We start from the raw sequence: 16,159 nt of genomic DNA, 5'->3' as shown, positions 1-16,159 counted from the left end.
CACACTCATCTCACTGACATGCCTCTTGCTCGCCTGCAACATACTCATTCAACCTTTTGCTCTGAAACTGCAGACCTTCCCCCCTCTCACCTCCTGAGGCCCAGCCCATTAGCCAGGATGGAACTGGGAGCGAGACTAGAACCATCAACATGAGATCTCAGCCTCTCGGACCACTAAGCTCTAGGATTTGGCTAGGGGCGGGGACTGATTGCCAAAGTCAAGTGCAAGCTCAAGATTAAAGATCAGATGTGGGTTACATGGTGGTTCCAAACTTGGCTGAGATCAAGGCCTTGGAAAGACGAGCCCTTTCTCCAGTCGAGGGTCTGCAAATGTTAGCACGCCCAGCTTCTTGCCAGGACAGTCGGGTGTGGCAGGACAAAGCAAGAGGGAGGCTAATGAAAAGCAGTGGCCTGTTTTCACGGAATTGAAGCTACAGGTTACTCCTGATCCTGTCTCCTCTCTGGCTTTGACTAGCATTTCCGAGCCACAGGCATGAGGCTGCACCAAATGTGAATGATGGTTTAACTAAGTTAGGCCCAAGGGGAGCTCTCCATCCCCCAGTGTCCCCATTAGGTATCTGTCTGGCCCCCTGGTCTCTGGATGAAGTGTTCACAAACTCACAGGTGTGGGTCTAGCTGAGCTCAGGTGACATGTCCAGCAGGGAGTGGCCTGTTCGAGGGACACATCTACAGGTAGGTGACCAACTGAAATGGCTCAGCGCGTCCACACCCAATGCCACCTCATTTCTGCATCTTCTATTTTAGGGCTAGGGACGATGGCCCAGGCTGCTTCTGCGAGATCTGTTAATGCCAGTGTGAAGTTTCCAACTAAATACTTAATAAAATAATAACAAAACAAATTATAAAAGACACATTGCACTCTCCAGCCAGAATGATGTGTGCGAATCACACACACTCGATGCTATAAGTTGTGAGTCCCATGGGACCTGCCCAATGCTGAGGACTTGTTCAATGGAGACAGCTTGCCCGGTGATGTTTGTCCTCTAACCCCGTATTATTTTGTTCAAGTGGGAAGTTACCAACATGCACACACACACATGCACACACACACGTGTGTGCTGACACACACATCATACACAAACCCAATGCATGGCCCTCAAAAAAGTGAGGGATCATAACTCTTAAGCAACATGGATGGTTCTCTTTCCTGAGAGTTCTGCATTGAGAGTCTCAGACCGGAAATACAGATGTACATACTCCAAGGGGAGACCCACACGGGCGTGGTCCCGCTCTGGGCATATATATCCATAGCTGTACAGAAATTCACCAAATAGAGGGGTTGGAGCAGCAAGTGTACAGTACTGAAGGCGTAGGGGACACGTTGGTAGGGATGCCCAGGTGGCACCCAAGGGGCAAAGCTCCAAAGGTGGGGAGTCCACGGCCACCAAGGAGGGAGGCCAGCTTGGTACCTGTTGTGGATTCCGTCTGCAGACACCTGAGACCTTCTTCTAGGCCTCTGGGGACTGGCTAGGGGTTGGACAGGCAGCAGGGCTCATTCCTCAGGCTGAAGTCATTGAGATGAATGGTGGCCCAGGCTCAGCACCAGCCCTGCTGTGGGCCTGTAGAAGTCATGTCTCACTGGGGGCATGGAAGGCTGAAGGCACCTACCGTATCTGGAAAAGGTGCCTGCCCATAAATGGAACTGAGGTTACATAGTTTTAGAAAGGTTTACTGATACGTCAGAAGCATCATGGCCTAAACATTGGGAGACACGGGTGAGAGGAAGGGCTGCTGGGAGTCAGTTTGGGACAGATCTTTCTGAGTAGCTGGCTTCAAAACAAGTGAAATGAAAACAAGACTGGTCCTGGATGTTCTTGCTCTGCTTGGGGACCGTGACCCCAGGAGGCCCACTGGTACTTCCATGAACCCCTCTTTTCTGTGTTGATGGTATTCAGCAGAAGAAAAAAAACACAAAACAGGGCCACATTGTGGTAGAAATCCCTACCATCTTGCCAGGGAAAGATGGGACTCTACCAGCCAACCACTCCAATTACAGCCCTTCCCGTCAGCCCCTCCTCCTGAGCCCTGGGGTATCACTACACTGTTCCCATCAAGCCCTGGGTCCCTATTGATAATATTGCACTTTTCCTGTCTCTCAGACTGTTTTCATTTTTGATTGAGAATGCAAAGTATTTGGATAGGGAGCAGGGGGGATGTGAGTAACCTTAAAGAAATAATATGTTTAAATACAAAACAAAACAAAGAAGAGGAAAAGCAGGGGTTATTTTTATCTTTTCTTTTTTTTGCCTTAAAAACAAAAACATACTACCAAACCAAGGTCTAAACTTAAATAGTTCTATACCTACGCTGTGAATATTAGTAATATGAAAATAATGCTTGACCAAAATTCCCTTGTCTTTTTTTTCCCCCCGTAGATGATAAAAGTAGTAACATGCCTTGCTGAGGAAAGCGATGGATATAAATGCCAGTAAAATATGCTGCTCTAACATCTGAAAGTGATTAAAATGATTCTATATAATGCCTTCGTCAAGGGGGAGATTCGAGGAGGAAGAGAGAGAAGGATTTGGGCCCAGGCTGGGGCATGGCAGGGTTAAGGAAAAATCCCCAGGACAGATTCCCCCTACTGTCCCCAAGTTCCATGTCCTGGTGGGATCAGTAAATGGGGGGCAGACAATGAGGGGGAGCCCAGCCAGGGTGGTGGTTACAACAAAGTGGAAGGGAGAGATGAAGACATGCCCCCCCACCCCACGCTGTAATAAAAAGAAAACAAGTCTTTAAACTGAAAGAAAAAGCACCAAAAGATGCATCGTCGGGCATTATATGAACCTCAATAATGACCTCAGAAGGGCTCATTAGGATTAAAGTTGCAGTATACAGCAATACACCATCATTTCACATTTTCAATCTAATGGGAAACTAGGTTTGGACATTGGTGAGATTTCACTTTTTTTTTTCCTTTTTGAGTCTGATCTGTTTTCCTCCAGGAGGGGCAGAGCCACGGGCCCCCTCCCTCCTCCACCAGCTGTGAGCAGCACCTCCTCCATCATAAAGCAGCTCAGGAGCCCTAGGGAAGGGCCCTCAGCCCGGGGCAGGGGGGCCAAGGCTCAGGGGCACTGGGCCTGGTGTCCCCTGGCCATGCGGTGTCTGAGGGACTGGCATACACCCTTCTTGCTTCAAGTATTAATATTCTCTTTGGGTTGTAAGGGGTTTCTGCTGTGAGTCAAGGGGGCGGGATGAGGGGGAGAGGTGTAAGGACCGTTCACCGCCTGTCACCAGGTGGCAGCATCCCCCACTGTTCTCCGGATGCCTGAGCAACTCTCAGCCTCTGTGGCTGGCTGTCACAATGTAAACACGATGACCACACTATAAACTAAGAAGGGGACTCGGGTGGGGGTGAGGCAGGCACAAGGCCTAACACAGTGGGGAGATTGGCCATGAAGTAGCTGTAGGACTTTGGCCCAGTCATTTCCTGTCACCGGGCTGCAGTTTGCTTGGCAGTAACAGGAGAGGAGAGGAGGGAGGGACCTTTGAGGTCCTGTTTGGTGCTGCCTTTTAAGAACTATTACTTAGAGCACTGTGGATGCAGGGTGGGATCTTGAGGGGGCCGGATGAACGTGGGCCTCACGGGTGGTGGTGGGCTTGGCAGGGCATCAGTGGGGTCCAGTCCTACTGAGGCGCTCTGTGCTTGCAGATGGGGCCTGCACCCTCCTTGGCCTGGCTAATGATGGAACTGGCTCAGTGCAGACACGTGAGGAGTGAGGCCACCGGGGCCCTCCCCCCTGGAAGATATAGCTACCCGGAAGGGCCTTTAACGCAACACTCTACTTTTAAATTTTATTTTAAATAATCATAAATTAATTTCTTCCCCCTTTCAATAAATATGTGCTGTTTAAAAATGAGAAAAGTATATACTGCATCTTTAAGTAATGCACTTTACTTTCCGGGTTTCTTTCCATTTCATCTTACTAAAGTGCATTAATTAAAAAAAAAAAGTAATGAACCACTTCCTTATCATTATTGTTCAAATAAGTAAAAAATAATATTACTATGAAGACACTACACCACTACCATTAGTACTGCAATCTAGCAGATTATCTCGACATCCGGCTCTATTTAATACTGTCCAGCAGAAGAAAATTAACTAGTTTCAATTTTTAAACAAACTCACAAACAAACAAATCTAAATGATCTCACCACGGCCCTTCGACAGACAACGGGAGCAGTCGGCTGGCCATCAGTGTGTGACGAGGGGCGGGTGTGCGGAGATCACCGGCAAGGCCTTTGGGGTCTTCAAGGACAGGAGGGACCTTGAAGGCACAGAGACCCCAGGTCCTGTGTTGATCTTCAGACCAAGGGGTAGGAGAGAAGGGAGGGCCTTTCCTTCTTCAAAGAAAACACCAACTCTTAATCCAGGGATCCTGGCGGCGGAGTCTTGGCTGTGAAGCCCGCCCTGTCTCAAGTCAAAGGCACAAGTGGAAAACCACTCCCAGCAAAGGGGAGTCCGTGGGAAGCTGGTGCAGCTTCTGGAGTGTCCCCTCTGGAACGCCAATGACTGAAAACCACAACCCAACGTCAACACAGGAGCTGAAGGGAACTTTACTTTTTCCTCTCTCACTTCACTGCTGCACTGCCCCCAGGGAAGGTCAGCTAGGGCCTGGCCGGGGGTTGCTTCTTGGGCTCCTTATGGGCAGGAAAACATACTCAGCAGTGGACGCTCAGCGGTAGACAAGGTGGCTTCTTGTCTCAAAGTCTGGCTCCTGGGTGACACTCTCTGCACTCCAGTGAGGGCTTTTGGCCCACCAAGGCCGGGTGAGGATGAGGGGTGCAGTTTCCGGCTTCTCCAGGTTGGGCTCCAGGCCCATCCAGTCCTGTCTAGCCCACACCAATCTGGCAGGTGCTCCTGCCCTGGCCACACAGCAAAAACCAAACAAACGACTGGCTTATGGTGGAAAAAATAGCATTAAATAAAAACAAAACAAAACAAAAACCAATCCACAAAACTCCCAATAAATGTACAACAGAAGTCCCATCTGTAACCCAGAGTGGTGACCCTTAAGGCCTCCAAACCACGCCTAGGCTAAGACCCAAATGAACAGCCTAACATATAAACCTCTTCTAAAACATACCCAACTGCCCACCAGAAATATCCAAAAGCAAGTCTGTGTGGAGAAAGAGGGTCTCACTCCCCCTCCACAAAATTGAGCCAAATGTGTCCTCCAAGGGGCCCAGCGGAGGCCCAGGTGGTGACTGCCAAGAAAGGTGACGCCTGGTGGCTCACAGACACTGACAAGTGTCTCCACAGAGCCCCCTCCAGTGACCCAGATGCCAGCAGCAACAGCTGGGCAAAGCCAGGTGGCACGTGTGGTGGTGCGGTGGTGCCGGGTTCATCTTGGGTTTCAGATCCAAGCCAAGGCACAGTTGGGGTTTTCCACACAGCAGGTCCCAAATGATGAACAACTCCTCAACACCACCACCAAAGTGCACGTGGATCTCGGCGGTCACTCCTCTGCCTCACACCACCTCCTGCCCACATGTGGCATCTCTGAGGTCGCACCCCTGCAGGGTTTAATGTAGCCCCCCACCCCCTCCCACTTCCCCGTCCCTCTGTCCTGCTGCTCGTCCACTGGGGCGGCTCTGGCAGTGCACTGAGGCTGGGAGCCCCCCGACCCACGCTTAGTTCTTCTTCTCAAGGTAGTTGGAGGGCACCCAGCCTTTGAAGGGCTTGACCCCATCCAGGATCTGGCAGTACCACCAGCCGTTGGGGTTCCTCTCCAGAACCTCCATGGACACCCCCTCCTGAAAGCCCACTGTCTCCTCATCTCCCTCATAGTCTGCGATAGAGATGTACATGTCTTTGAGGTTGTTATGAATAAACTGGGACTTCTCGATGGGTTTGGGGCGCACGGGGGACACGGGGATGCCGTTGCGCTGGGTGGGCACCAGTGGTGCCTCTGAGCCCTGGCTGGCAGAGCGCTCGGCAAGGCGGCCCTTGGCCTCTGCGGCGGAAGAGCTGGCGGTGCTGAAGGAGGAGTTCCGGCGGACACCCCGGAGGCCGTCAGTGGCCGTGAGGGACTCGTTCCTCCGCAGGGCACAGGACAGGTTGTTGTCCTTGGGTGGTGGGGACACGAACACCGACTGGGGCCTGACTGCCATTTGCCGCACGCCGTTCCGCATCTTCACCACCCCGGGCCCCGAAGTCTTGCTGAAGCTCCCGGGCGGCTTGGAAGGGATGGGCGGCGTGGCCCTCTTGCTCTGGTTGACGGTGTTCAGGGCCTGGACCCGCTTCTCGATCTTTTCCAGGCTGTCTGATTTGCCCTCATTCTGCTTGCCCTTGGCCGTGACCGTGTCCGCCTCATTGCCAGGGGGCTCGGACTGCTCGTTCTCTCCTAGCACCAGGTAGTGGGAAGGGGCCCAGCCCTCCAGCTCCCCAAACTTCATGTACCACCACCCGCTCTCCAGCTTCTCCAGCACCTGTACCTCCACGCCTGCGGGGAAGCTGATCTCGGAGTCCTGCACCTTCTGGTAGGCGCTGCAGGTCATGTAGGAGGTGGCCGGCCCCTCCCGCTCCTTCTTGGGGGGACACGGCGCCGCTGTGGTGACAGGGAGGGTGATGAGGTCGGCGGAGCCCCTCCTCGCCCCCTCACTGGGACTCTCCAAGGCTGAAGAGGGGGGCATCTCGGAATCTTCACTCTTGGAGCCCTTGAGGCCGGCCCGGAGCTGGCCTGTGGGCCTCAGCTGACGCCGTAAAGTGCTGATGTCCATCTTCTCCTGGCTCTGGGACTCTGCTCGGTTCAGGAAGGGTTTGGGCCGGACAGACGGCTTGGCCCGGGCACAGGAGGACAGGCCAGCCTTCAGGTCAGCGTCCCTGCGTGCCCCGACTTTGGGGGTGCTGCGGATGCCTGCATCGGAGGCGGAGCGGGGCTTCAGGTCACCAGTGTTCTTGGACAAGGAGGATGAGGAGGATGAGGAAGAGGAGGAGCAGGTGGTGTTGATGGTGATGGAGGAAGAGGAGGAGGCAGCGGAATGGTTCTTTCCCAGCTCGGCCTGGGCGTTCTTCTCGGCTTTGAGCTTTAGGAGGGACGAAGACTTGGGGGAGCCTGACTTGGGGGAGTTCTTCCTGGCGAGGGACAGCGAGGAGCCGCCTGGAGAGTCACTGTCCCCAGAGGAGCCTCTGGTGGACAGTGCATCCTCCGTGAAAGGCCGGAAGCCCTCGTTCTCATAGATGGTCTCCTCTTCCAGGGCCATGTCCTCCAAAGACTCGCCCACCTTGAAGCGAGACCGCTGCAGAGAAGAGGCAGGCGAGGGCTTGTGGGGCTGGGTGGGCCGCCTATCCCCGGGGCCGCTGTCCTCGGTGGGCTCCTCGCTCAGCTCTGGCTCAGAGTCGAAGTCAAAGGCAGGGATGTCATACTCAGGCTCTTCGTACTTGAGCTTCAGCGGGGAGTCCTGGCTTTCGCTGGGGGCTGCCGGGCCCTCGTCCACCTCCTTGGGCTTGCTGGGGGGAGCTGGCGGGGGCACCTTGGGCCGGGTCAGGATGTTCGTACGGCGGTTCAGGTTGGGCTTCTTGCGCTTATCAATGTAGGATGCGGGGGCCCAGCCCTCCTTCTCCCCGATCTGCACGTACCACCAGCCGCCTGAGTTCTTTTCAATGACCTGGGAGAAAAGAGGGGACAGCTCAGTGACCTGGGAGGAATGTGGGTCCCTGCGATGTCCTTTATAATGGCTTTAGGAGCCATTATCTCAACTTTACAGTGCATGATGGCATGAGGCCTGAATTCAAGGTCATCATCTCGTGGCTGTAAGGGGGTTCCCTCTCTCCAAGTCTCTTTCTCCAGCTCCTCTAAGTCTCTGTTGACATGCTGGTCTAGCCAGCTTCCTCCGGCAGCCTCAACTCCCCTTAAGCTACACTTTAGAAGCCTAACTCTGTAGAAGCTAATTCGCCAAGGACCTACACGCACAAAGAGAGGCCATTCTACTCCTTCTCACTCTGAGCATGTTGTTAGGAGGCATCAGGCCATGGGAAAGCAGATCACAGCAGAAGAAGTGGACGGTCAGGAGAAGAGAGGGAGATCCTCCGTGAGACGGACTGAGGCAGTGACTGCGGCTGTGGGTCGGAGCACAGCATGACCATGGGGATGACACAGGACAGGGCACTAAGAGTCACTGTCTTGATGACTCCTAACAACAACACAATGAATAGTCATGACAGAAGAAGAACTGATGCCTTTGAATGGTGGTATTGGAGAAGAATGCTGAAGAGCTCAAGGATTGACAAAAAAACAGACAGACAAGGTGCAGCCAGAGTGCTCTCTGGAGGCAAAGACGATGAAGTTTTCATACACTTTGGACATGTTGCTAGGAGACGTTATTGTCTGGAGAGGGACATCATGCTTGGAAAGGTGGAGGGTTGGTGAAAGAGAGGGACTGACACAGTGTCAGCTCACAGTGGGCTCAAGTGTGTCAGAGATTCTGAGGTGGGTACAGGATAGGAAAGGGTTCAGATCTGTTGTTCACAGGATTGTGATGCATCGTATTCAACTCAATGGCACCTAACAACAACCTCCAATACTGCCAAGGCCTCCTTAGAGCAAAGAGGATGGGAAGGTGCAAGAGCTGAACTAGGAGGAGGTAGAGACTCGAGCCAAGAGCTCCCTACAGAATGTGCGGTCATTTCCCTTCGCGCCTGATCCCACCAGCAGAAGGGCTCTCTTGGCACTGAATTGTGTCCTTTGCCATGAAGGATGAAGTGCTATCAGTCAATTCTACATCAGTATAAACTAGACCAGGAAAACTCTTATGCATTTGCTTGCTGGTTGGACTGTAGTGTGGAGGGCAAAAGAGAAAGGAAAGATAATTCTGGATTGTGTGACAAAGAGGAAGAGGTTCCACAGAAGGGGAAGGATGGCATGAAAAACTTGGGGGCAACAGGGGGAGGGACAAGGAATAAAGGGAAGAGAGAAAGGTCAAAGTCAACTCTGTTGGAGCCCAGCACTGTGCAGCCCCACGAGAACACAGAGATGGCATTGCTCCTGCCCTGTGGTTCTGCATCCCACACTTCACTGTGTCCACCTCCTGTAACTAGTCTCGAGCTTGGCTGGATCCTAAGCAGGACAGTCTTGCTACACAATGAGCCTTTGGAAGGCTCTTTTGGAAATGACTGAGGACTGTTTTTCTCTTGGATATTGACTTTCAAGTTGTAGACGTGTGGTTTAAAATGCTCATGCTGGAGAGAGCACCCCTTCAACAGGAAGAGACCCTCTTATTTCATGTCAGTCTCACGTACTCTAATTCAATCCATCGCTACCCAAAGCCACGCAAGGCGAATGTCCCAGTCACAGATCTTCTCTGTCGCTTGGCATATCATAGTCAGGACCAACCACAAAGCAGAGCTTCAAGGATACGAGATGGAGACGGGGAAGGTTCAGGGGTCTGTTACCACATTTTGCAAAGAGAAGCAATCAAAGTCTAGGGGAGAAGGGCCCTGTGTGGTGTGAGTGGGACCAGAGTACCTTACTCCACTTGCCTGGACCCTATTATCTTAGCACTTGGGCTGCTCCAGGCAAAACGGGTGTGGGGAGTACTGCCTATTCTGCCTCCTTCTTAGAGATTCGCAGTGCATGCCACCACCCCACAGGCTCTGAGAAGTCCTGTGGCTAAAGAAAGAAAATTGACTGGATTTTGTTTAATCTACTGTCCTTCAAACTCATGTGACCACAATCTCAATCCCAATCTCATTGCCGTCAAGTTGGAGTGGACTCACAGCTGACCCTCCAACATGTTTTCAGAGGCTGTCAATTGAATGGAAGATTATCCATCTTTCTCTCACGGAACAGCTGACGGATTCCAACTGCCTGCCTTTGGATTGGCAGCATAATTCCTTGTCTACTGGGCCACTAGAATGCCCATAGAATCCCTTTATTTCAAGGTTTCCCATCCTGTGAGCTCCTGTAATATCCTAGGAGCAATAGTGAGAGGGGAACGATAAGGAAATACAGGGAGCATGGGAGGGAAATACAAATCCTGGGGACTGGTCCTGGCTATAGGGAGTTGTGCTGATAATGCAAAGGTAGGCAGTTCAAACCCATCACCTGTTCCGAGCGAAGATGATGGGCATTCTCCTCCCATGCGATTCACAACCTCAGAGACTCACTGCAGGGTCAGCTAGATGTTGGTTCTGACTCAACAGCAAATAACAACAACAACAATAACAACAGCCCCAACAGTGACACTTACTAGCTGTAGGCAATTCCCACCCGTGAGTACTGTTTCCTCAACTTCCTTGTGTACCCCTCAGGGATGTTGCCAGCACGATGTAAAATTAGAAATGTGGTAAGCTTTTAACCAGTAAGAACTAAAACACTTGGTCTCACGGCTCAGAGCTTACCTCTGCTTTCTGTCCACCTCGAAAGCTGATGCCGTCAGAAATGCAAGACTGGAATTCCGCAATGGTGTAGTACTCCACTTCAACAGAAGGGGGCTCTGGTGGCTTCGGCAACTGGAACCCCTGACAGAGAAGGACCCAAGGAACAAAAAAAAATGAGTGAATCAGGAAATAACAGCTGGGCTGAGCATGTATCCCTCACCTGGATATGCAGCTGTGTGTCCAAGACATTATACCCTGATCAGGCATTCTAATAATCCGTACTATCAAAAGAATCATCACTAACCCCGTAATTCCTACCCCTCCATCTCTGAAGGAAGGGCTCTTAGGTGCTGCAAAGTTATTGATCTTGGTTGTCAAAGGAATGGCAGGAGGTTTGAGTGCACCCAGAAGTGCTTTGGAATAAAGAGCTGTCAGTCTATCCTGGGGGCTGGGAGATGGAATCAGTCACAGGAAACACGATGGAATACAGCTCTACTCTCAGAGCCACGTGGCTGTCATGAATAGAGCTGACTTCTCGGCAACTGGTTTTTGTTAAATCTCTGGAAATCTCGTTTCCAGATGCCTCAATAGCTGGATCCCCAAAATGCAAACTGTAAAGAAAGGAACAGCTGTAACCAAGTCTGGTCCACTGCCCTGGGGCGGAGTGTGAGGGGCTACGAGGGTGACATCTGGTATCAGAGGCAGGGCAAGGCAGCACCCAGCTCTAGAGGGGTGGGAGTGGAAGTGGAGGGGGCACTGGGGCTGGATGAGAAGAGTCCTGGTTCAGTTAACTCGGTGATGCCCCAAATCAAGCAAATGTTGAGCATAACGCACCCTTTACTGTATGCAGGAAGGGGAGGATCACAGAAAATCCCAAATGTTTTGTTTAGAAGTCGATGTTGGTGCACTGATTTCTTAATATGACATTCAAAGACATTTACGACTTGGCCTCAGCCTAGGAGTCGCCAACGTCTTTTGTTTCACAAACGTCCACTACGGGCCTCCTGGGGGCTAGACACTGTTCCAGTCATCCAGCAGCCAGCCAAGTGGACACACCCTGCACTCATGGACTGCACAGTCTAGCTTCGCTCACAACCTTGACTTTGACCAGAGTGGACTTCACACTTCCCCATTACTCCCTGTACTGTTCTCTTTTACAAATGGGTTAAAAGAAAACAATTTTTAAAAGAGTGGGCGAGAAGGGGAAGCAGCTGTGATGTAGGAGGAAGACCTCAGAAGACCTCTACTTTGGAGCTAGGCAGATGTGACCTCTAATCTCAGGCTCCGAAATCTCCCAGCTCTGCTGTGCAGCCCTGGCCAAGCCCCTTGGCCACTCTAAACCTCAGTTTCCACATCTATAAAATGGTACTAGTAACTGGGTTCTGACTCAACAACAAGCGGGTTAGTAAGGGGATTAGGAGAGATTGTGGGCATGCCTTCTGGCTGGCTGCAGGGCCCAGGAGTGCTCAGGGAATACGATGAACACTGCACTCTCCTCCCAACACTGCAGAAGTCCTCCATCTTCAAGGGGCAGCATGTCTTAACCCTGCTGGTCTCACGGAGCTGAGCTGCTTGGGCAGCTGCTTGGGGTCCGAGTGTGTGAGTGAGTGGTAGAACATGGCTGGTTTTGAGGGATGGGATGTGAATCAGCCAACTTTCCATGCCCCTGGGTGCCTAGCCTGCAGTTATTCCTGTGAGAAGATGTCAGCCAGCCTGGCCCAGACAGGTGGGATTACTAACCCTAGCCTGGCAGGATTCAGCCAGGCCTAACTGGAAACAGCAGCCCAGCTCCAGCAATCCCTGCATTTGGGGAGTGTGGAAGGAATTACCCCATTCCTGCCAAAAATCAAGTCTGCCTGAAGATCATTAGCTAGGGCTAAACGAGATGGAGAGAAAGAGGGCTCATTGTTCAGCCACGTACAAGTCAAGGGGGGAAAAGAAACACCACTGGATCTGGGGACAGGGACAAGCTGGGCTCATCTCCAGGGGCCGGGTCTTCCAACATCCCATGATCCCCCAGCGCCTACCCAGCAGGCACTGCTCTCCCCTCTCCTGCACCAGAGCAGGAGCCATTCAGTGACTAGGCAGTTTTGCTGCTGAGCCCAGAGTGACTTTAGAATCTTTTCGACACAGTGCCTGATCAGTGCGGCCAATCAGTTGCTACAGGAAAGGGAAGCCTCTGTGCTGGTCTTCTCCACCCATTATCTCATATAAGCCTCACACCAGCCCCAGGAGATGGCTGGTGCTCTTCCCATTTGGTTGGTTGTCAGGTGCCATCAAGTTGACTAGGATATATAGGGACCCTACGAACAACACAGCTCACCCATTTTACAGATGAACAAACGGAGGCTTCTGAAGAATAAGTGGCTTGCCCAGCGTCTTATGTCAGAAGTGGAATAGGAATTGTCCATGCCAGGTAGGCTTAATGCTCCTTTCTTCCCAACAGAGTCAACTGGCCCAACAAGGGGCTGGCCACTAGCATGACTTGACTGATACCCTGATTCCTAACTCTTGAGTGCATGTCTGCCTGCCTGCAGGCCTGAGCACCAGAAACTCCACTCACAGGAGCCCTCCTTGAAGGCTGGTCAGACCTCTGCGTGTCCAGGGGCAGCAGCCCACTCTAGCTACAGGGCAGCTGACAGCAAAGCAGAGAGATGCAATGCCTCTAGGCTGGCGTGGACAGAGGTCTTGTTTCCAGCCCTTGGCAAAATCCCGCCTGGACACTCTCTTGGGCCAGTCTAAATGTTTATGTCTGCCAGTGCAGTGGCTGAGGACGGGTTTATTTAGCTTTGCAACGCAGTGGGTTTCCAAATTATAAACTGTCCATCCAGGCCCTACAAAGGCTGGCGTCTGCAGGCGTCCCTCTCCGCTTCATGCTCCCAAAACTGGAAGCCCCAGCAGTGGCCTGGCGACCTTTGGACCAACAGCTACGGCAGTAAGAGAGCTGCTTAAATGTGGAGCCGCTAGAGTCCACTCTCAAGAGAAGAAGAGAAGAAGGAGAATAGCATACATACCAGGCTGGATTCTCTGCGGGGAGGGGGCCGTGTCCTTAGGTTTGGGGAGCCTGGAAGAAGAAGCATGGTTTCAGAAATCCCAGCCTGAAAACAGGTAACAGTGCTGAGCTCTCCTTCCCTAAGTGAGAACAACCCTGGTCCTTGGAAGTTCATGCTTTTGTAGTTGGATTAGGAAGGACCCCATCTTGCTAGATCACTACAGGAACCATACTTGGGCTTCTCTGATCAGCAAGCACAGAACTTTTATGTTCCCTGGGTGTGCTCTGGGGGAATCTATGAAATGTATAAAATTATATGAACATACAAAAATATGTGTGGGTAGACAGGCATTCCCTCCCCCCCAGGGGGAAGAGTACATATCAGATCTTCAGTTGGGAACAGACCATGTCTACCTTTTGTTCATGACAACATCCTTCAAAGTTAGCACTGTGTCAAGTCCGAGTAGGTGTCTAATAAAATATCTGCCATGTGATTGACCAAAAGGTCCCAGGCAGGAGTCCAGAGCTAAACAAAAACAGCTTTCCTCCAGAGTTTAAGAATGGCTAAACTTCTTTTTTCCCCACTAAAGGCATGAAAAAAGCTAATCTCCGTAACCCCTATAATTTAGAACAGTTTGACCTTCAACCAAGGCTATTGCTGGGCTAGCGATGGACATTTCGACAGCACCAGATGCCTAGGAGTCTCATGAGTTAAAGACACTGGAATCTGCTTGCAGGGAGCAGTAAAAAGTCCCGCCTTCAAGTCCTATAGGTTTCCAGTAACTGGTGGAAGGCCACAGAAAGGCCCAGAAAGATGTTCTTCTATAGGCTGTCATTCATCAAGCAGCCTCGGGTACAGGGCCTACATTAAACTGCCCAGTGAAATTGGAAAAAATTAACTACAGAATCATCCATCTTGATTTATAAGTCCTTACTTACAGGGGGGAGAAAAATCATTATAGCAACGCTTGTTGCCTTAGGCCATGTGCTCCTCCAGAGTGGCTATCCACTAGAGGAGGGGTATTAGCGGATCATATAATCATATAATGATAATCACATGATTATCATCTTCAGTGGAGGGGCTGGGAGAACCCGAGCCAGCCACTTTCCCTTGGCTTGACCACTCTCTGGTGATCAGTGCCATACAATTTGATGGAGTGAGGGTCAGCTGATATAGGGTGACACACGGATTAGGGATCAGTCTATCTCAAGAAAAGCAGGGCACTATGGAGCCCCTAAGGAACTCTAGTGGCCTAATGGTAAGGAGCTGCACTGTCCACTTAAAGTTACATGGTTCAAATCCACTAGCTGATCCATGGGAGAAAGACAGGTCATCAACTCCCATGTGGTTTACTGTCTCTGAAAATCTGCTGGAGGGTCAGTTCCAACTTGATGGTACAACGTGGAGCCCCTGGAGGGTCCTGCACATGCTCTGTCCATTCTATAACCAGGACTAGGGGGTCAGTGAAGCTCTTACTGATCTGGGTCCTCTGAGGGGCAATCCTGGCCACAGCTGGAGAGCCCTGCTCCAACCTGGAGACAGTCCTCTCGGGGATGCCCAGCGTGCTGCCATTGGAGGCGTTGCAGAGGATAGGCAAGCTGATCTCCTTCTTGGTGATGGGGGCCTCAGAGCCCTCGCCCTCGGGCGCCAGTCCATCCTTGTCCCCTGACGCCTTCTTGTTCAGCAGGTTGCTGATTTCCATGATGTTCCCGATAATCTCCACTGGGCCTGCCAGGTTCTTCCGGGCCGGGAGGTCATCCTTGGCTTTCTTCAGGTAGGATGCTGGTGCCCAGCCCTCTTTGCCCAGGTATCTGTGGGGAGGAGTGGGACATGCGGTCATTAGAGCACTGATGACTGGCCTCATGCCAACTACCAGGTTCCATCCTCCGGCCTTTTCTACTAGTTTGTGTATGAGAATTGGCAGTCCCACTACTGGACCAGTGAGTGGGTGAGAAGTAGACCCTGGACACTGCTTTGTCCTTTCTAGTTCCTTTCTTTTTTTGTCTACTTCCTTTTGAGGTGGGTTCTTGTTCTCTGCAAATTCTGGCAGATGTGAGATTAGATGATGCTTGAAATCTGGGTTGGCCACATGGAAATTCACAGGAGTTTGCCTCCCTCACAATCTGTTAAGGGTAATTCTAGAGCTAAGAAATGAGGAGTGAAGGCAGTGTATACAGCTGAGCTCAGTTTGTTCTCTTCTGAAAAATGTAAGGACCTGTTAGTTGTTAACTGTACTGAGCCAACTAAGATGATGGCTATTACGAGAGTGACTGAGGCGGGTGGGTAATGATACGATTACAAGAACAGACAGATTGATAGTTAAGTCCATAGGTTAACCCCAGAGCAGAACTCCAAGTCTAGCATTTCAAGCTGGTGGAGGTTAGATTATTCAAGAAGTGATTTGTGGACAGCCTATCATCCAATTCAGAAGAAGAAATCAGTAAGGTCTTTGTCTTGCACTCTACAGCAAAACAAAACATGTAAATAGTGAATATTTATATAACCTTGGGGATTGGGAAAGGCTTTTGAAATGAGGAGCCAAAAGTAGAAAGTAGAAATGAAAAGACGAATGCACATGACTAGGGAAGATGAAAACTTTGGTACAGCAAAACCAAACCAGACCAGAAGTCCATAAACAAAAGCGAGAAGCAAATAACAGGGCTGAGTTAATTGTAGACAAGTCAACGACTTCTGAAAACAAGCTTTTCCCTTTTATCTTCATGTCTTACCCAAACCTACTGGGAACTTACTTCCTGACTCTGTAATTGCTGACGGGTGACCCCAAAGCCAGGTTGCAGTGTCCCTGTCTGCACCCCGACACACAT

At 51.2% G+C, this 16,159-nt stretch overlaps 1 protein-coding gene across 2 annotated transcripts in view; it reads right to left on the bottom strand.

Annotated features, from left to right (window-relative positions):
• Positions 1-5,555: 5,555 nt before the first annotated feature.
• SH3PXD2A (SH3 and PX domains 2A) overlaps positions 5,556-16,159 on the bottom strand; it is a 270,833-nt gene continuing 260,229 nt past the window's right edge. The window contains exons 11-14 of one of the 2 annotated variants that reach the window (XM_006879958.1): positions 14,811-15,145; positions 13,356-13,405; positions 10,363-10,482; positions 5,556-7,631 (exon numbers count right to left, since the gene is read on the bottom strand). In XM_006879958.1, the coding sequence (XP_006880020.1) occupies positions 5,655-7,631; positions 10,363-10,482; positions 13,356-13,405; positions 14,811-15,145 (2,482 nt within the window). In that variant the 3' untranslated portion in view covers positions 5,556-5,654. The remainder of the gene's footprint in view (positions 7,632-10,362; positions 10,483-13,355; positions 13,406-14,810; positions 15,146-16,159) is intronic. The other variant, XM_006879959.1, reaches the window with a different exon arrangement.

Source organism: Elephantulus edwardii, unplaced genomic scaffold (assembly GCF_000299155.1).
Source record: "Elephantulus edwardii isolate Elephantulus edwardi_28Jun2011 unplaced genomic scaffold, EleEdw1.0 scaffold00006, whole genome shotgun sequence".
NCBI classification, from domain to species: Eukaryota; Metazoa; Chordata; class Mammalia; order Macroscelidea; family Macroscelididae; genus Elephantulus; species Elephantulus edwardii.
This window is presented reverse-complemented; position numbering and strand designations above follow the sequence as displayed.